The sequence below is a fragment of the Mytilus trossulus genome, chromosome 11, assembly GCF_036588685.1.
Source record: "Mytilus trossulus isolate FHL-02 chromosome 11, PNRI_Mtr1.1.1.hap1, whole genome shotgun sequence".
Lineage (NCBI taxonomy): Eukaryota > Metazoa > Mollusca > Bivalvia > Mytilida > Mytilidae > Mytilus > Mytilus trossulus.
In genome coordinates, this window is record NC_086383.1 from 50,611,510 (window position 1) to 50,632,877 (window position 21,368).

Below are 21,368 nucleotides of genomic sequence, written 5' to 3' on the forward strand. Positions count from 1 at the left end.
TTAAGATCTATCTGCTCTGAAATTTTCAGATGAATATGACATTCCCTTGTTAGGTTGCTGCCCCTGAATTGGTAATTTTAAGGAAATTTTGGTTATTATCTTGAATATTATTTTAGATAGAGATAAACTGTAAAAAGCAATAATGTTCAGCAAAGTAAGATCTACAAATAAGTCAACATGACCAAAATGATCAGTTGACCACTTTAGGAGTTATTGCCCTTTATAGTCAATTTTTAACCATTTTTCGTAAATCTTAGTAATCTTTTAGAAAAATCTTCTCCTCTGAAACTGCTGGACCAAATTATTTGAAACTTGGCCACAATCATCATTGGGGTATCTAGTTTAAAAATTGTGTCCGGTGACCCCGCCAACTAACCAAGATGACCGCCATGGCTATAAATAGAACATAGGGGTAAAATGCAGTTTTTGGCTTATAACTCAAAAACCAAAGCATTTACAGCAAATCTGACATTGGATAAAATTGTTAATCAAGTGAAGATCTATCTGCCCTGAAATTTTCAGATGAATTGGACAACCTGTTTTTGGGTTGCGGCCCCTGAATTGTTAATTTTAAGGAAATTTTGCTGTTTTTGGTTATTATATTGAATATTATTATAGATATAGGTAAACTGTAAACAGCAATAATGTTCAGCAAGGTCAGAGTTACAAATAAGTCAACATGACCAAAATGGTCAGTTGACCTCTTTAGGAGTTATTGCCCTTTAAAGTCAATTTTTTTAACCATTTTTCGTAAATTTTATATATCTTTTACTAAAATCTTCTTCTCTGAAACTGCTGTGCCAAATTGATCCAAACTTGGCCACAATCATCTTTGGGGTTTCTTGTTTAAAAAATGTGTCCGGTGACCTGGCCATCAAACCAAGATGGCCGCCACGGCTAAAAATAGAACATAGGGGTAAAATGCAGTTTTTGGCTTATAACTCAAAAACCAAATAATTTAGAGAAAATCTGACATGAAGTAAAATTGTTAATCAGGTCAAGATCTATCTGCCCTGAAATTTTCAGATGAATTGGACAACCTGTTTTTGGGTTGCTGCCCCTGAATTGGTAATTTTAAGGAAATTTTGCTGTTTTTGGTTATTATATTGAATATTATTATAGATATAGGTAAACTATAAACAGCAATAATTTTCAGCAAAGTAAGATCTACAAATAAGTCAACATGAACGAAATGGTCAATTGACCCCTGTAGGAGTTATTGAACTTTGTAGTCAATTTTCAATCTGCTTCCTTTGTTTAATATTCACATAGACCAAGGTGAGCGACACAGGCTCTTTAGAGCCTCTAGTTTTGCCTAGCCGTGATCGGTTCGTATTAACCACCAGATAGTTAATCTTCCACAAAAACAATACAAATTTCCTTTTTTAACACACAAGTATGATTAAACCGTGTGAAATTGATGTTTTCATCAATAAAGTATGATAAAATAGTGGTCAGTTTCAAACAATTTTTGTGAATGAATTTACCAAAAGAGATTGCTGAAGATTTAAGATTTGTGAATATATTTTTATAGAGCTGTACCCCACAGACCCCCCTACCTCAGGTGAAGGAACAGGAGACAGCCATAGTGACCCCAGAGCCAGAGGATACCACACCCATCAAACTACCTGAACTGGTACGACTTGACACACCACCCCTACCAGAAATCACAGAACAGAAAAGGGTAGGATTTTCTTATATATTATAGATTTTGTAAGGTATTCATTTCTTCCTTAATTAAATTGGTACTGTAAACCAACTAGTGTTTGCCACTTTGTCGAGTAGAATAATAATATGAATTTCAATTGTTGCTAAGATGTGAAACTGCATGGATCTCACCCTTATAAAACTACATGTTTACATATCATGAAAGTAGATAGAGATCAATATTGGCTAAAAAGAACTTATTGTGAAGCAAAATAAATAGAGAAGTACACTAAGCTTATTGTCAGGGCTGTTAAGGGAAAAAATAACTGATTTATGATTTCTATACACCAAAAATAAAATCATCACAAAACAGATTATTGCTTCCCAAATTGCCCTGATTGTGAGTTTGACATGACTTATTTTGCTATTACTTGATCAAGCACCAAAATGTCTTATTACAGAGTATTAAAGTAACCTGTAGAAACAAATACATACTCCAGAGTCAGTCTGTCTTAAATGTGGTATTGAAATCTTTTGATCAGCCGATAGTATTTCTGGTATCAACTTCCAAACTTAACATTAAAACATCATCCATAGCAATATTAAAAACATGTACTTTATATTTTACATTATAAATAACATTTTTATACAAAAAAGTTTTAATGGATCAGAATTTTTTTTACCTTTCATTTAGGAGAGAGCTGCTAAAGATGACAGACGGACGGCTATTTTACCTGTACCTAAACTTAAAGAAGCACTTAAGTCACCAACACAGAGGAAGAAGAAAGTTAACATGTAAATTTTGATTACTGTAAATTCAGAAATTATTGCGAGGTTTTTATTATTGCGAATAATGCGACAGAGTCGTAAACGCAATAATTGAAACTCGCATTTTGTAGTATTTTAACTGAATAAAGCATGACTTTCCCCAAAATTGTTAAAATTAAAATCGCATTTAAGTTGAAATTGACAAAATCGCAGAAATAAATGCACGCAATAATTTCTGAATTTACAGTAATACCTTAAGTTCAAATATCTTCTGTAATTTGGTTAAAATAAAAACAAATTTGCTTTGTTTCACTTGTAATTAACAGTATTGAACTTCTTGCTAACATTTAAATTAATCTTTTTAAGAAGTATATTATTTTCTGCTGTTTACCTGGTATATTAATTTTGCAGGAACTAAATATTTGGAACAAAATTTCTTTGAAATTGTAAGCATTGCAACAGATTATAAAACTGAATAATATCTCTTCTTTTCTGTAGAGGAAATTTGACCATATAATAGCAGTGATTTGTAAATAAAGCTTTGGTGACCTTCTGCTGTTTTCTGTTCTATGGTCCGGTTGTTGTTGTTGACACATTCCCCATTTCCATTTCCATTCTCAATTTTATTTTATTTCATAAAAATATCTGTAAGTTCTTCTCTAGGTGTTACATTTAGACTAATATGATGTATGTCTTTAAGAAATGGCAATTAGTATTTAGTAAATAGTTTCCTTGTTCTGTATGTACTCTTTGTTTTTGCTCAGGCTTCACCTTTGCTGACTTAAAAAAAATGTATACCAACCACACTGTGATATTTATCCATTAACAAATGAATTGTTATCGTTAGTTTGATGTCCTATTAACTTTGACCTTGTTTCCAAATTTTCATTGCAGGCCAAGGTCAACACACAAGAGAAGTAGAAGTAAGCAGGCTGCAGAGGCCCCTGTTACTAAAGAGGAAGTTAGAGAGATGAGAGATCCATTAGATTTCCTTGCTAAATACTGTATTGTCAGGTAAATTAGATTTTGCATACTGTTATTAGTGCACACTTAAATTGGGCTACAATTTTCATTGATTACTGTAAATTCATTTATTTTCGTGGATACCAACTTTTGTTGATGAAGGAAAACTTGCATGTTCGTTGACATTTAATTTTGTGGTTTTGCCGAAGTCTTCACCCAAGCCTTTTGAAAACTGGTCATTCGTTGAACATTTAATTTCATGGTTCATCTATACCCATGAAATCCACTAAAATTGGTATCCAATGAATAATAATGAATCCACAGTATTGGGAAAAAATCCATTTTAGATACATTTGTACTTGATTTCATGGTTTTGACAAATTCTGCACACAAAATTATTGGAAATGTTTACTTTATTGATCATTTTATTAACTAATACCTATGAAATTAAAAAAAAAATAGTACCCCAAAAACTTTCTTGGTAAAAAAAAAACTCTATCGTAAATTTAAAATTCTATCTGACATGATGGACAGTTTAATACTTTATACAAATATGAAAAATTCAAGATTTTCTAACCATTACAATTCCAAAAGAACATCAATTTTTTATTTGTAAAATTCATATATTTTTTTCATGAACTTGATTAATTATTTTTGCAGTAAGGATAGACTACCATTCTATGAAAGAATTTACAAGAATATAATAGAGGGTCAGCCAATGAGGTATGATAGAGAGCCCATCTTGTCACCCCGTACTGGAATGCCGATTGATAAAAATGATGGAAACAGCCATGGTATGGGATGGGACAAACACCAACTTAACATGTTCCATGACATTGTCACGATTAGTAGAGGTCGTGATGTGGCAAGACCTGTAAGTGTTAGTGATAAATAAAATAAAGATCTTTTATACACTGCCAAAAATCTGTCTGGCATTTGTAGATTAATCTATTTCAGTAAGTTTATATTTTTGTTGAAGAATGAGTTAAGTTTTGTGTTTTTTGTGGAAAATAATGATTGATCAATGATTTTTAGCTCACCTGGCCCGAAGGGCCAAGTGAGCTTTTCTCATCACTTGGCGTCCGTCGTCCGTCGTCCGTCGTCGTCCGTCGTCGTCCGTCGTCCGTCGTCGTCGTCGTCCGTCGTCGTTAACTTTTACAAAAATCTTCTCCTCTGAAACTACTGGACCAAATCAAACCAAACTTGGCCACAATCATCATTGGGGTATCTAGTTTAAAAAATGTGTGGCGTGACCCGGTCAACCAACCAAGATGGCCGCCACGGCTAAAAATAGAACATAGGGGTAAATGCAGTTTTTGGCTTAAAACTCAAAAACCAAAGCATTTAGAGCAAATCTGACATGGGGTAAAAATGTTTATCAGGTCAAGATCTATCTGCCCTGAAATTTTCAGATGAATCGGTCAATCTGTTGTTGGGTTGCTGCCCCTGAATTGGTAATTTTGAAGAAATTTTGCTGTTTTTGGTTATTATCTTGAATATTATTATAGTTAGAGATAAACTGTAAACAGCAATAATGTTCAGCAAAGTAAGATCTACAAATAAGTCAACATGACCAAAATGGTCAGTTGACCCGTTTAGGAGTTATTGCCCTTTATAGTCAATTTTTAACCATTTTTCGTTAATTAAAGTAATCTTTTACAAAAATCTTCTCCTCTGAAACTACTTGGCCAAATTAATCCAAACTTGGCCACAATCATCTTTGGGGTATCTAGTTTTAAAAATGTGTGGCGTGACCTGGTCAACCAACCAAGATGGCCGTCACGGCTAAAAATTGAACAAAGGGGTAAAATGCAGTTTTTGGCTTATAACTCAAAAACCAAAGCATTTTGAGGAAATCTGACATGGGATAAAAATGTTTATCAGGTCAAGATCTATCTGCCCTCAAATTTTCAGATGAATCGGTCAATCGGTTGTTGGGTTGCTGCCCCTGAATTGGTAATTTTGAGGAAATTTTGCTGTTTTTGGTTATTATCTTGAATATTATTATAGATAGAGATAAACTGTAAACAGCAATAATGTTCAGCAATGTAAGATCTACAAATAAGTCAACATGACCAAAATGGTCAGTTGACCCGTTTAGGAGTTATTGCCCTTTATAGTCAATTTTTAACCATTTTTCGTAAATTAAAGTAATCTTTTACAAAAATCTTCTCCTCTGAAACTACTTGGCCAAATTAATCCAAACTTGGCCACAATCATCTTTGGGGTATCTAGTTTAAAAAATGTGTGGCGTGACCTGGTCAACCAACCAAGATGGCCGCCACGGCTAAAAATAGAACATAGGGGTAAAATGCAGTTTTTTGCTTATAACTATGAAACCAAAGCATCTAGAGCAAATCTGACAAGAAGTTAAATTGTTAATCAAGTCAATATCTATCTGCCCTGAATTTTTCAGATGAATTGGACAACTGGTTGTTGGGTTGCTGCCCTCCAATTGGTAATTTTTAAAGAAATTTTGCCGTTTTTGGTTATCTTGAATACTATTATAGATAGCGATAAACTGTAAACAGCAATAATGTTCAGCAAAGTAAGATCTACAAATAAGTCAACATGACCTAAATGGTCAATTGACCCCTTAAGGAGTTATTGCCCTTTATAGTCAATTTTTAACAATTTTCATTAATTTGGTAAATTTATGTAAATTTTTACCAAATATAGTTCTCTGTTACTAATGGGCAAAGTTCATGATAGATATAATTGTAAGAAGCAAAATCGTTCAGTAAAGTAAGAACTTCAAACACATCACCATCACCAAAATACAATTTTGTCATGAATCCATTTGTGTCCTTTGTTTAATATGCACATAGACCAAGGTGAGCGACACAGGCTCTTTAGAGCCTCTAGTTTAAACACTGCAGTCCTTAGAGTACAACATTTCTAATTTTCTTGATAGGGGTAAAGGAGCGATTTTTTATTTGCCTCAATTTGAAAAAAAATATATTTGAAATAGACCAGCAGCAAAGAAAATATGCAGGTAAATGTCACATAGAAACTATGAAAATTAAACACAACACACCATTTTGACAGTTTATTTATTTTTTACTAATGTTTAATTCATATTATAAATTAAAATGTAAAAATATTCCTTTAATTGCAGGGTGTTGGTGTATCAGAGCAATACTTAGAGAAGATCTCTTATACCCTGGAGATGCTGGACAAGAAACAACGACAGATCACTGACGATCTACATGTACTTCAAAGTAAGATCTCATTATAATTAGGGGTGGGGTGGAGGGGTATCAGAGCAATACTTAGAGAAGATCTCTTATACCCTGGAAATGCTGGACAAGAAACAACGACAGATCACTGATGATCTACATGTACTTCAAAGTAAGATCTTATTATAATTAGGGGTGGGGTGGAGGGGTATCAGAGCAATACTTAGAGAAGATCTCTTATACCCTGGAGATGCTGGACAAGAAACAACGACAGATCACTGACGATCTACATGTACTTCAAAGTAAGATCTCATTATAATTAGGGGCGGGGTGGAGGGGTATCAGAGCAATACTTAGAGAAGATCTCTTATACCCTGGAAATGCTGGACAAGAAACAACGACAGATCACTGACGATCTACATGTACTTCAAAGTAAGATCTCATTATAATTAGGGGCAGGGGGGAGGGGTATCAGAGCAATACTTAGAGAAGATCTCTTATACCCTGGAGATGCTGGACAAGAAACAACGACAGATCACTGACGATCTACATGTACTTCAAAGTAAGATCTCATTATAATTAGGGGTGGGGTGGAGGGGTATCAGAGCAATACTTAGAGAAGATCTCTTATACCCTGGAGATGCTGGACAAGAAACAACGACAGATCACTGATGATCTACATGTACTTCAAAGTAAGATCTCATTATAATTAGGGGTTGGGTGGAGGGGTATCAGAGCAATACTTAGAGAAGATCTCTTATACCCTGGAGATGCTGGACAAGAAACAGCGACAGATCACTGACGATCTACATGTACTTCAAAGTAAGATCTTATTATAATTAGGGGTGGGGTGGAGGGGTATCAGAGCAATACTTAGAGAAGATCTCTTATACCCTGGAGATGCTGGACAAGAAACAACGACAGATCACTGACGATCTACATGTACTTCAAAGTAAGATCTCATTATAATTAGGGATGGGGTGGAGGGGTATCAGAGCAATATTTAGAGAAGATCTCTTATACCCTGGAAATGCTGGACAAGAAACAACGACAGATCACTGACGATCTACATGTACTTCAAAGTAAGTTCTCATTATAATTAGGTATGGGGTGTTGGTGTTTGCTTGGAGAAATATCAATCAACAACATGTCTGCTGGTAAAGAATAGGGTCACTGATGGAAAAATCCCCCCCCCCCCCCCCCCCCCCCAAAAAAAATAAAAATAAATAAATAGATAGAATAACTGCTCACAATTATCTTTCTTGTTTATCATAGTTCTCAAAAAGGCGGGACAGCTTGATGGCCAGGTGGTTTGAGATTCCCTGTCAGAGGTTTATAGAAATAAGAAGATGTGGTATGCATATCAATGAGACAACTTTCTGTCACTCTAGATTTTGGAGCTTACTCTACCAACAAAACTTGACCGTCATGCTAAATCCAAGAGTTCTCAAAACACCAAAAAATCCACTGATCAAGCATAGTGCACAAATGGTGCCCATAGATTTAGGAAAAAATGCAATGGGATGCATTTTTGGAGATTGTAGTGCTTAAATTATGTTTTTATAACTTTAGGTAAAAAGTTAGGTCAGATAGCAGAAAGGGCCAAACAGTTAATTCCAGAAATAGCCAGAGTTCAGTACCAACCTAAAGTGAAAAAGAGTAAAAAGAAGGTAAGCAAATAAAGTGGTAGAAAGGGAGGGGTTAATTCGGAACCCTGATCATTTTCAAGGTAAGAAATGATGGCAAATTATTTCTTTAAGGGAAAAATATTCATTTGAGTTACAACTAATGTGATTGAAGGATTAAAACCCCATACTGTGGATTCCTTATTATTCGTTGGATACCAATTATGGTGGATTTCGTGGGTACAGGTTAACCACGAAATTAAATGTTCAACGAATGACAAATTTTCTATAGGCTTGTATGCAGACATTGGCAAAACCATGAAATTAAATATCCATGAACATACAATTTTTCCCTTATCCATGAAAATTGGTACCCATGAAAATAAATGAATCAACAGTAATTGTTTTTGTTGTTGGTTAAAATTTTGTTTTTAGGAGGTTATTTATTCATACGAAATTTTTTTTAGAAAAAGAAGAAAAAGGGTAAGAATTTGGATGAGTTTGGAGATGATGAGGATGAACCCCCTTCTGTCCCTCTTAGAGCAGAAGATATTACTGATGAAGTTATTGCTATGAGATTAGATGAATCTATGTACAAAAAGGTAAGAATGCTGTTTACTAGAATTCAAGTTAATTTTTACATTGTAAGAAGAAAAAATATTTTGTATTGTCACAAAAGAAAAAAAAATAATATGATAGACAGTCAATGTTTGTATCGAAAAGTATTTGTTGACAAACTGATCCTAACTTTCGACCTATAATCAAACAGATAAAATACATCTGTTTTCTTTGACCTTGAATATTTAAAAAAAATAATCTTAGATAATTTGACCAGTAATATGGGATAATTACCGTAAGAAAATATAATTTATGTCAAAATGTTAAGTTGTTTATAATTATTTTATACATGTTTTTTTTGCATTGAATATTTAGTAGCTACATTGCCGTTATTTGTTTATCTTGAAGATTTGTAAGACTGGAGAAATACCTCAAATAGATCTTGAGATGCAGAGATGTGCTGAGAAGTTAACTGGTATAGATGATAGATTGATGGTGTTAGAAGGTACGTTAAAGTAGAACTCTACAAAGGGTAGAAACATAAAGCTTAAGGGAGTTCACTTCTCAGTTTCAAAGTAATTCACTTTATCAAAACGCGAGTTTATATTGATAGGGGAATAATAAAGGGATCCAAAGAGTAAAAAATATATATAGGTCACTGTGCTTGTTTTCGAAATATTAGTTATTGAAATTTTTGGGGAAAAAAATTCTCTCTTGACTTTTCATAGCCTTATCATTGACAATTTTAAGGTCTCAAAAACTAATAAAAATTAATAAAAATTTTATAAGACTTTTATAGATGGCTTATCATTATATATGTAAAAGATTTACAAAAAGAAAAATGGGGGTCACTGGGCAAATTTTTTTAAGGCATTCAAATGGATAAAACCAGAGGATTACGAAAGTCTGACAAAAAATCCAAAACATGACAAGCCAGCTTCCTTAAAATCAAGAAGGAAAAAAGGGGAGCAAAAGAAAATTAGAAAATGAAGTAGAAGTAAAACTAATATCATGACTGAAAGGAAAAGGAATGGGGGGGTGGAGTTTTCAGAATAGAAAATAATTGTAAAAGTATGGGAAATAAAAGAAAAAAAAACCTCAAAGAATATAGAAAAAATATGCCAAAAAAAAGAAGAGAATAATGCGATCTGAAATTATATTGAAAATAAATAAATTGAAGGACATCACATCCATATTTTTTATTATTTTCTTTTTGTATTCCAGGAGACAAGAATTTATTAAGTCTTTACTGTATGGAGGTTTTCTTCAATGAACAAAATGATAATAATCAGCCGATAGAATTTAGACGCCAACAGAGCGCCCTCTTCAGACATCTACATCCAGATCCTGTAAGTACAAGAGTTATCTCCCCTAAGGTGAACAAACTAAAGCTAATAATACAACTGATTTGTATTTTGATTGGGTTATATTTTAGATGTTGTGTCAAAGATTATGTCCCTTTAATAAAAGTATTAATGTTGACGCTTTATTTTATTTTACCATTGTAGTTCCAACATTTGAAAAGTGTACTATTAAAGGCGACCAATAGAATATATATGTAAAACAGTTTCATTTATTTTATTTATATGATAAAACATTTTCAATCAATTAAACAAAGGCCAGCTGAATTGCTCCTCCAGGTGCGGGAATTTTTCGCTACATTGAAGACCTGTTGGTGACCTTCTGCTGTTGTGTTTTTTTATTTGGTCAGGTTGTTGTCTCTTTGACACCCCATTTCCATTCTCAATTTTAGTATCTATGTTGGATTTTTCAGGATATAGAAATGAATATAGAAGAATTAGAAGGGGCATTACAAGTGGTCAATCATAATTTAATATCCGAGTCAGAGTTTGACTATATATATCAGGTATGTTATTTAGAGTTTTATTAAATATATCATGTTTTACCCGCCACATTTTTTGGGCCTGTCCTAAGTCATGAGCCTATGGCCTTTGTAAATTGATCTTTTATGTTTTTAGCTCACCCGGGCCTTTCGCCATGTGAGCTTATGCCATCACTTGGCGTCTGTTGTCTGTTGTTGTCGTCCATCGTCTTCGTGTGTTGTCGTAAACTATTTAAAAAATCTTCTCCTGAAACTACTTGGCCAAATACCTTCAACTTTAACTAAATATTCCTTAGTGTATTTAGTTTATAAATTGTATCCGAAGTTTTAATCCATCGATAAACATGGCCACCATGGCTTAAAATAGAACATAGGGGTCGAATGCAGTCTTTGACTTATAGATCAAAAACTAAAGCTTTTAAAACAAATCTGACAGTTGGTAAAATTGTTTAATTGGTCAAGATCTATCTGCCTTGAAATTTTCAGACAAATCGAAACATGTTGAGTTGTTGCCTCTTAATTGGTAGTTTTAATTAAATTTTTCAGTTTTGTGTTATTATCTTGAATATTATTATACATATATATAAACTATAAACAGCAATAATGTTCAGCAAAGTAAGATCTACAAAAAAGTTAATAAGACCATAATTGTCAATTGCCCCTTGAGGAGTTATTTCCCTTTAAAGACAATTTTACACAGTTTGTTCATCAAGTTTGCTAACATTTAAAAATCTTCTCCTCTGAAATGCAGTGAGCGATTCAGGCTCTTGAGAGCCTCTTGATTTTTATTTTAGTTCATCCATATGTTGAAGTTTGGTGCGACTTCAATTTTCATTAAACTATTACATATTTTGTTTGTGAACTTAGTGAACCTGACTAAGGTTGTGGAATTTTCTCTCTGTGTTGAAGACCCATTGGTTGTTTTCTGCTCTTTGGTCAGGTTGTTTTCTCTTTTGACACACTGATTTGTGTTCCTTTTGCTATTTTATTTTTTGAGTTATGGAAATTTAATTGTCAAATATTTTAGTAAACTTTATCACATATTGTACCGTAACTTGAGTTTTCTTTGAATGCTTAAGTGGAAACATTATGTAATTTTTGAATTGGTGAAAATTTGATTAAATGTTTTCGAAATATCCAATTTTATTCTTGCAACAATTCCAATATGCACAATGAGGTTTTTCATGCATTCTCTGTGCATTTTTTTTTTATTTAAACATGTTCTTGTTATTTGAATATCTGCAATACTGTTCAACATTTTTTGTGCATCCAACAGTTACTTTTAATTGCCTTTCTTAGAATAGAATACGGGGGTCAAATGCAGTCTTTGGCTTATAGATCAAAAACTAAAGCTTTTAAAACAAATCTGAAAGTTGGTAAAATTGTTCAATTGGTCAAGATCTATCTGCCTTGAAATTTTCAGACAAATGGAAACTTGTTGCCTCTTAATTTGTAGTTTTAATGAAACTTTTCAGTTTTGTGTTATTATCTTGAATATTATTATAGATATATATAAACTATAAACAGCAATAATGTTCAGCAAAGTAAGATCTACAAAAAATTTAATAAGACCATAATTGTCAATTGCCCCTTGAGGAGTTATTGCCCTTTAACAGTTACTTTTAAATGTCTTTTTTTCTTGCAGATTTTGAATTTACCTGGCAGAAGAAAAATTAACTTCCAACTGTTTACAGTAATAGCTGCATTGTCAGAGAAAATCTCTCAAATGGAGTAAGTACAAAAACATAATCTACTCACAATATTTTCAATAAAGATATTGAGATGGAATTGCATCAAAGAGTAAGAGTACATGGAAATAAATATAGGAATAAAAATCCTCCAATTGAAATTGAGAATGGAGATGGCAAATGTGTCAAAGAGATAACAACCTGACCAAAGAGCAGAATTAGCAGAAGGCAACCTGGTGAGGTTTTAAACACAGCAAGAAAAACTCGCATGTGGGAGCATGCTTCAGCTGGCCCCTGAACACAATGTGTACTAGAAAAAATATTTCTCCTCACTAGTAAAATTTCTGCTCTCGGCAAGTGATTGGTTGAAAATTAATTATGACTTCAAATTATTTTGGTTTCTTTCCAATTCCTATTATGACAAATGGAGGCCATGTCTGATAACATTACATATAAAGAACACAACTTTCTGCAAATCTTTGAAACGGAAAGATAACAATCACTAGAGAAACAGATTCCAACACTATAACTGGTGAATTACGATATATATTTTTTAAACAAAAGTTGCATTTCTTCTTTTCTGTTGTAGCCCTGTTATAAAGAAGATATTGATTAAAGATAATCCAGAAGAAACTAAGAAGAAAAGAAGAAGTTATGATGCTTTAGATCTTAAGATGGAAACTTCTAAGGTAAACATTGTCAAAATAAATCAGTTCATTTTGAAATCAATTGAATAATAATAAGTGAACAAAAACATGTGAAACCTTTGACATCTTTTTAAGTCATGCTGAGCATAAAAACATTCTCTGAATAATATTAGGTTGATACTTTGCTGTTCTTATTTAAATTTTTGAGCATTTATTTGGAGTGATTTTCAAAAATTCATTAAGGTCATATGTGATTGAAATAGCCTTCTTTAAACGTAATTGTTTTAAACAGTAAATTGACTTGTCTTAAGATTTTTATGCTCCGTCTACAATAGTAGAGGATCATTATGTTTTCTTGTTCTGTGCCTTCGTTTTTCTGTCCTTTTGTCAATTCATTTGTTTGTCCAACCATCTCAGTCCTGCTTCAGGTTAAAGTTTGGGTACAGGTCGTTTTTGATGAAGTTGAAGTCAGATCAAATTGAAACCTTAGTAAACATGTTCCTTATGATATGATCTTACTAATTTTTCATACCAAATTAAAATCTGTACCTCAATTTCAGAGTCCACTGTACATAGAAAATGATAGTGTGTGTGGAGCATCTTGTTCTATGGACACTTTGATATATATATTTCAGCAGACAATGATTTTATATTCAATTGTACTTTTTAATTCCAAAATTTATTACAGGAATTATTTGGACTGTTAGCAGACGGTGATTATGAAACTAACAACAATGGCAATGCTAAAGCATCACAGCTAGCAGTAGAATTAACAGCAGGTGGACTGGACCCTGAATGTGTGGGATATGTAAGTTTGTTATTAACAAGATGATAATCATGCTCAGGCCCGTAGCCAGGAATTTCCAAGGGACGGGTTGTTGGACTCACAAACTCAACTTTAACAGTCACAATTCGAACAGAACATTGACTTTAACAGTGCTTGTTTGTTTTCAAGGGGGGCTTCATCTGAACCCCCCTGGCTAAGGGTATGATGCTTAGGTTTAATTAGTATGAATAAAATGAGATGAGTATATTTGCTAATGAGACAGCATCAGTATAAATGTTGAAATGACATCTTGAATTCAAAATAGTATTTCTTTTTAGAATTTGAGAAATGTTTATATAATGTCCTTTCACATGTAAAAATATAACTCTTAAAATGTTATCTTTTACGATGTATTAAAAAAACATCAGTGCTGACTAAAAAAAACAAAAAAAACCAAAAGAATACTGTGAATTCATTTGTTTTCTTAGGTATCAATTTTCGTGGATTGCTGAAAACTTAAATATTCGTTTGTGGATATTTTATTTCATGGTTTTGCCAAAGCTTATTGAAATTATGTTATTTGTTGAACATTTGAACTCGTTCACCTGTGAAATCAACGAAAATTGGTATCCAACAAATAATAATAAATCCACAGTATGTATCATATGTAAAAAAAAAAAAGTCTTTTAACGCATATCAGTTGAACCTTTTTAAATTGCATATTCTATTTTGAAATAAGGTTGTAATTTCTTGAATGGCTGTAATTAAAAATGTTTTCAAGGAAAAAAAAAAATCAAACTATGTATTTTATGTATATTTTCAGGTTTTAAGCAAGTTTAACAGATTTGGGACAGGATATATTGATTTTATGGACTTTGTGACTTATGTACCATTGTTTATAGAAATTCATCAAAAAATAGTTGATGATCCTTTTAATGTTAGTTTGGATATTTCATAATATCAAATTTTGTATTAAAAACAGTTTAATGAATTTTCAAGGGAGATAATTTTAATAATTATTTTTTCAAATTACCTCCCATTTTTCAGATCTTTATATGATTGAACAAAGTGATGTTTAGTGCCACAGTTTTAGGCAACATCTTTGTTGTGGAAAACTATTATGGCATTTTGATGCATTCTGATAATTATTTAGACTTGTCTGAAGAGATTAGCAGCCATACAATTACTTTAAAAATTTGAAGTGACATGAATATTTATGTAAGCAAGGAGTAATGGACATAGAACTATAATAAGGAAAGGTTAAAATAAAAAGAAGTAATGGGATGTGAATATTCACACCGTTCTTCGATAGTTTCTATTTTCCTAGTTCAATCATGAATTTGAATATATATATCTAGATTACTGGGAACTCCCTTTCAAAATTGGATTTATCGGTCAATTGAGAAGTTAAAAACACAAACTGTGATATATATAATTAGAATAACTGTGATATTTACATGTAAAGCTCCAGTATTTGTTTGTATTTATATGATTTCTTGCACATTGAGTTATGTTTTGTTGATTAAAAATTATTATTATTGTTAAATTTGAGATATCTGGTTCCTACAAAAATGATATACTGGTACAATGTACCTGTTATAATATCTGTCAAATACTGTGGATTCATTTATTTTCGTGAATATCAATTTTTCACGGATTAAAGAAAATTTACATTTTTGTGGATATCTGAATTCGTGGTTTGCTGATTTCTATGTACATAGCCTATAGAAAATTTGTATTTTCGTTAAATATATAAATTCGTGGTTCACCTGTACCTACGAAACCCACAAAAATTGGTATCCAACGAATAATAATGAATCCACAGTAGGTTTGCACAATTAAAGATTTCAATGGCTTGAACTAAATGATAAGACAAATTATTTGTCGTCTGATAGGAAAATGTTATGAGTTTTCAGCAGTATTATTTGGTATTGAAGTTTAAAGTTTTAGTTTAGTTTTGCAATGCTGAGTGCAATGTTTAAAATGCAATAAGGATAGAAGATGTAATGCTCAAATATTGGTCTCAATAGGATTTTATTCATTTGTCAAAATTTTGATAGTTAGTTCAATTTTTGTCAGCCTTTTTTATCCAATGAATAAAGTTGATGTGGAATTTGCAGCAATGAGATGGCAATCCAACAACATATATAAGCAAAATTGTAAAATTTGATTTATGAAATATTCTATAAACGTTTGTGATAAAAACACAAAATAGATTAAAAGAAAAATCACTTAGAAATTGCACTATTACTGAAGTCATAAGCTTTTTATGATATACATGTAGCGCTATATTATGTATGTAGGAAGGAACTAAAAAAAAGAGTATATTATAGTTCTGAAAGTTGTAGGTCAAAATTATTATTATTCAAGAACTTATAAATTTTGTATCCATCTTAGATCTGTTTTAATTTAAAGATATTTTAAAGGATTTAATATCTGATTTTGAAAGAATATAGATATAAGTATTGTTCCAAATCTGGTTATCTAAACAGCCTTTCTATTAGCTGGATACTACCTACTAGCAGATCAGTATATTTCTTTTTGATACAATGGCAAACTATTCACTGTTTAACCAATCCAAAGAGAAAATTTCTATACTTGCAAATTGGATTGATTTAGATTCTAAGCAAGCAATAAAAAACACCTTAAGATCTTTGTATTTTATGTAATAAACAGTTTTAATTAATTTTTATATGTTACAGGATAATGTATCATTTTTATGGTTCATCTGTTATTTGTCTTGCAATTCTTGTCATTTTTGGCTAGACTTAGCCATGAACAGGAACCATGCTCAAACTGCATGGGTGAACTCGTTTCAATTGTCACATGCTTCTGTTATAGGTAGAAACCTTCTACGCATTGTAAAAACAGTATTTGTTTGTTATTTATTATATCTTGTTAATAATTGGGGCTCAAGTTTACATTAGTGGTTAAATAATTGCACATTTGTTTTTTGCATGTTTTATAAATAAATTGATGAGAATAAACTGTGTTTATTTTATTAATTCTCACATCTTTCCAGATCTAGATATAAAATGTTTACATAGTTCCTTGTAGCAGCGATATATTATAGTCATGAGAACTATTTGAAATGAAGAAAAGGAGATGTGAGGTAACATTAATTAAAACAGAAACCCAACTGCCCCATTATTGATTTTTCTTGATGAAGTTAAAAATCAGCAGTGGTGGATCCAGGCCTCTGACTGACCTAAGGGGAGGGGTCCCACTCCAGTCATGCTTCAGTGATTCCATATATAATCAACCAAATTTTTCCCATGAAAGACCCCTCCCCCCCCCCCCTGGATCCGCCTATGATCAGGGTCAGACAGATCTGACAACTTTCCTGATTAATGATGACTGAGGATTTTTTTTACAAACCTTGACCACCCATGGGGGTCTTGCAGGGTCTGTTCTTTATTTAGTTGTTGGTTTGACCCTTCCTTGGTTTAGAACCCATGACCTTCTAAACTCCAGGCAAACATGAGACTAATGATTTTTTATGCCCCACCTACGATAGTAGAGGGGCATTATGTTTTCTGGTCTGTGCCTCCGTTCGTTCGTCTGTTCGTTCGTCCCGCTTCAGGTTAAAGTTTTTGGTCGAGGTAGTTTTTGATGAAGTTGAAGTCCAATCAATTTGAAACTTAGTACACATGTTCCCTATGATATGATCTTTCTAATTTTAATGTCAAATTAAAGTCTTTACCCCAATTTCATGGTCCACTGAACAAAGAAAAAGATAGTGTGAAGCTCAGGTTAAAGTTTTTGGTCAAGGTAGTTTTTGATGAAGTTGAAGTCTGAAACTTAGTACACACTAGAACACACCCGTGATATCGCGGGTCCGTGTATAACTATGCCTATGCCTTATTTTAGTATTGGTATTGTCATCTGATAAAGTCATGCCGATTATAAGATGCACAGTTTTCTCTGCTTTCAAAATCTTTCTGTTTGAACCCGTTTACCTGGAACCTATCAATTATTGGAAATATTTATAATTTGGAAAACAAAAGGGCCTGGAATGGAGTACAGTATACAGCAAAATTCTAAATACACCGTTTGGTGGTGCGCCTGTCAGATGCGGAACGTACAGATAAGGTAATACGTGACAGGTGAATATACTATTGGTATCAGTGTCGGATTCGATCCCGAACTTCTTAATTATTGGCAATATTAATTACGTGGAAAACAAAGGGGCCTGGAGTGGTGTAATTTTTAATCAACACCATTGTACTATTTTAGTTATACATAAAGTTGAATTCTTTGATTCATCGTTTATACATGATGACGGCTGACAAATTGGACCTCGTAATTTTAGTATTATAGATGTTCCCTATGATATGATCTTTCTTATTTTAATGCCAAATTAAAGTATTGACCCCAATTTCACGGTCCAGTGAACATGTAAAATGATAATGTGAGTGGGGCATCCATGTACTATGGACACATTCTTGTTTGTTTTTGTTTTTAGTGGCATTTGAGCACAAATACATTCTGGCAGTATCATAGTATATTTCAAGTACTATAGGCATCAGGTCAACTATATATGGTGTATTGAATGATTGTAAGCTGTACTGTGCTGACTGTCTAGCATGCATGTATCATCTGACCTTGATCTCATTTTCATAGGTCAATGATAAATTTCATGTTCATGGTTCATTGGTCAATGTTTAGTTTCTGTGTTTTAATCTTTTTATCAAGTACTGCTAGCTATAGCTAGCCTACAGCTGCTGTATGGTATATACCATTGTAAAGTGTAAGTCTGTCTGGCAGGTAGCATCTGAACTTAACCTCATTGTCATGGTTGAAAGGTCAATGTCTTTTTTTATACGACCGCAAAAATTGAAAATTCTTTGGTCATATATTGGTATGACATTGACGTTGTGTCCGAAAGACATTTGGTTTTCACACTCTAACTTTAGTATAAGTAAATAGAAATCTATGAAATTTAAACACAAGGTTTATGACCATAATAGAAAGGTTGGGATTGATTTTGGGAGTTTTGGTTCCAACAGTTTAGGAATTAGGGGCCAAAAAGGGTCCAAAATAAGCATTATTCTTGGTTTTCACACAATCACTTTAGTACATGTATAAGTATACAGATATCTATGAAATTCAAACATAAGGTTTATGACCACAAAAGGAAGGTTGGGATTGATTTTGGTAGTTATGGTCCCAACAGTTTAGAAATTAGGGGCCAAAAAGGTCCAAAATTAAACTTTGTTTGATTTCATCAAAAAATGAATTATAGGGGTTCTTTGATATGCTAAATAAAACCGTGTATTTAGATTCTTAATTTTTGGTCCTGTTTTCAAATTGGTCTACATTATTAAAGGTCCAAAGGTTCCAAAACTAAACTTAGTTTGATATAAAAAAAAAAATCAAATTCTTGGGGTTCTTTGATATGCCGAATCTAAACATGTACTTAGATTTTTGATTATAGGCTCAGTTTTTAAGTTGGTCCAAATCGTGGTCCAAAATTAAACTTTTTTTTTGTTTGATTTCAACAAAAATTGAATAAATGAGGTTCTTCAATATGCTGAATCTAACCATGTATTTAGATTTTGGATATTGGAATTGGAACATAATAGGTAAATGTCCAATTTAAAAGTTTTTAAGTTTAAGTTCTTAGACTACATTCATTCTGTGTCAGAAACCTATGTTGTGTCAACTATTTAATCACAATCCAAATTCAGAGCTGTATCAAGCTTAAATGTTGTGTCCATACCTACCCAACTGTTCAGGGTTCGACCTCTGTGGTCATATAAAGCTGCGCCCTGCAGAGCTTTTGGTTTTGGTTTGTTTTACAAATATCATCAATAAGTCAAATATATTTTGTATATAAACTAGAATGTGTCCACAGTACACAGATGCCCCACTCGCACTATCATTTTCCATGTTTAGTGAACCTTGAAATTCAAATAAATTCTCTAATTTGGCATTAAAATTAGAATATTCTTATCAAAGGGCACATGTATACTAAGTTTCAAGTTGATTGGACTTTTACTTTATCAAAAACTACCTTGACCAAAAACTTTAACCTGAAATTTGCACTATCATTTTCTATGTTCAGTGAACCGTAAAATTGGGGTGAAAACTCTAATTTGGCATTAAAATTAGAAAGATCATATCATAGGGCACATGTATACTAAGTTTCAAGTTGATTGAACTTCAATTTCATCAAAAACTACCTTGACCAAAACTTTAACCTGAAGCGGGACAGACGGACTGACGAACGAATGGAACGAAGAGACGAAAGAACAGGCGAACGACGCACAGACCAGAAAACATAATGCCCCTCTACTATCGTAGGTGGGGCATAAAAATGTTAGATGTTTATGTCTAAGCATTTATTTCACCAAAGTTTCTGTCAGATTTCTAGTTAAACTATAACCTCTAACATAAAACCAATGGTCAGTAAAGCAGGCAAGACATTTCAGCATGTGAACTCTTTATTTTTATATAAAAGAGCTAAAACAATTTGTGTACAAGTGTTTTAAAGGGTGGTTTAATTGAAAGTTGAAGTGAAACTTTTGAGAGTGATTTTCAGTATATACCTTTGTAATGGATTGATGCATAAGTTAATCGTATGATTTATCAATGGAGTCCTTATCTAATGTGATGAACTGACACATAAAGAGGTCATCCTGTGTCAGGGTAAATATTAAGTGGATACCTAAAGGAATACACAATTGTCTTGCACCTAGCTGATAGGTAATATGACTTAAATAAACTCATCATAGATACCAGAACTAAATTTAGTATATACGCCAGACGTGCGTTTCGTCTACAAAAGACTCATCAGTGACGCTCCAAATCCAAAAGGTTAAAAATGTCAAATAAAGTACGAAGTTGAAGAGCATTGAGAACCAAAATTTCTAAAAGTTTTCCCAAATACAGCTAAAGTAATCTATGCCTGAGGTAGAAAAGCCTTAGTATTTCCAGAGACACATATATGTCTCTGGTATTTCAAAAAAATCAAAATTTGTAAACAATAAATTTATAAATATAACCATATCCATGACAATTCATGCCTTCGTTGCTGCAAAGTTATTGTCACACCCAATTTTTGGTTGGATTCTTGGGGTTCTTGCTGCTCAATCTTTAGTTGTCTAAGTGGTGTTTCATGTACTGCTGTTTTGTGTTTTGGTCATTTTTCGTATTTTGCTATGGTGTTTGTTTTCAATTTATCAGTTTATCCTTTGGTATCTTTAATCTCTCTTTTATGTAAGTAAAATTGAGAATAGAAATAGGGAATGTGTCAAAGAGACAACAACCCGACCATAGAGCAGACAACAGTCTTCAGCTGGCCCCTAAACAAATATATACTAGTTCAGTGACAAGTAGCCAAGTTTCACTAACAAAGCATGGCATCTTCAGATATATATAGGTTCTACCACACTACCAGTGTGATACACTATTTATCCAATCAAGACAGTTTAATATTTAAATCTAAAATGCGAGGGTTGCTGAGCTTTTAATATATTTACAGTCTATCTGTTGATAGTGGAATATATTTACAGTCTATCTGTTGATAGTGGGAAAAAAACATATTGCATGAGATTTTGTGGTGGAATCTGTTTCTCTTATGATTTTTAGATGATATGAAGACAAACTTTCTCTTTGAATGGCATGCAAAATGTTGTGTTCTTTCTATTTGACATCATCCTGCATGGTCACCTATTTTCAA

The 21,368-nt window shown here is 32.7% G+C and overlaps 1 protein-coding gene across 1 annotated transcript in view; it reads left to right on the forward strand.

Moving 5' to 3' along the window:
• LOC134690130 (uncharacterized) overlaps positions 1-15,264 on the forward strand; it is an 84,306-nt gene extending 69,042 nt beyond the window's left edge. The window contains exons 22-35 of the mRNA XM_063550104.1: positions 1,535-1,684; positions 2,342-2,442; positions 3,310-3,429; positions 4,039-4,252; positions 6,497-6,599; positions 8,130-8,227; positions 8,650-8,784; positions 9,149-9,245; positions 9,965-10,089; positions 10,515-10,607; positions 12,229-12,314; positions 12,861-12,960; positions 13,607-13,726; positions 14,508-15,264. Coding sequence (XP_063406174.1) covers positions 1,535-1,684; positions 2,342-2,442; positions 3,310-3,429; positions 4,039-4,252; positions 6,497-6,599; positions 8,130-8,227; positions 8,650-8,784; positions 9,149-9,245; positions 9,965-10,089; positions 10,515-10,607; positions 12,229-12,314; positions 12,861-12,960; positions 13,607-13,726; positions 14,508-14,642 — 1,677 coding nt within the window. The 3' untranslated portion in view covers positions 14,643-15,264. The remainder of the gene's footprint in view (positions 1-1,534; positions 1,685-2,341; positions 2,443-3,309; positions 3,430-4,038; positions 4,253-6,496; positions 6,600-8,129; positions 8,228-8,649; positions 8,785-9,148; positions 9,246-9,964; positions 10,090-10,514; positions 10,608-12,228; positions 12,315-12,860; positions 12,961-13,606; positions 13,727-14,507) is intronic.
• Positions 15,265-21,368: the final 6,104 nt, after the last annotated feature.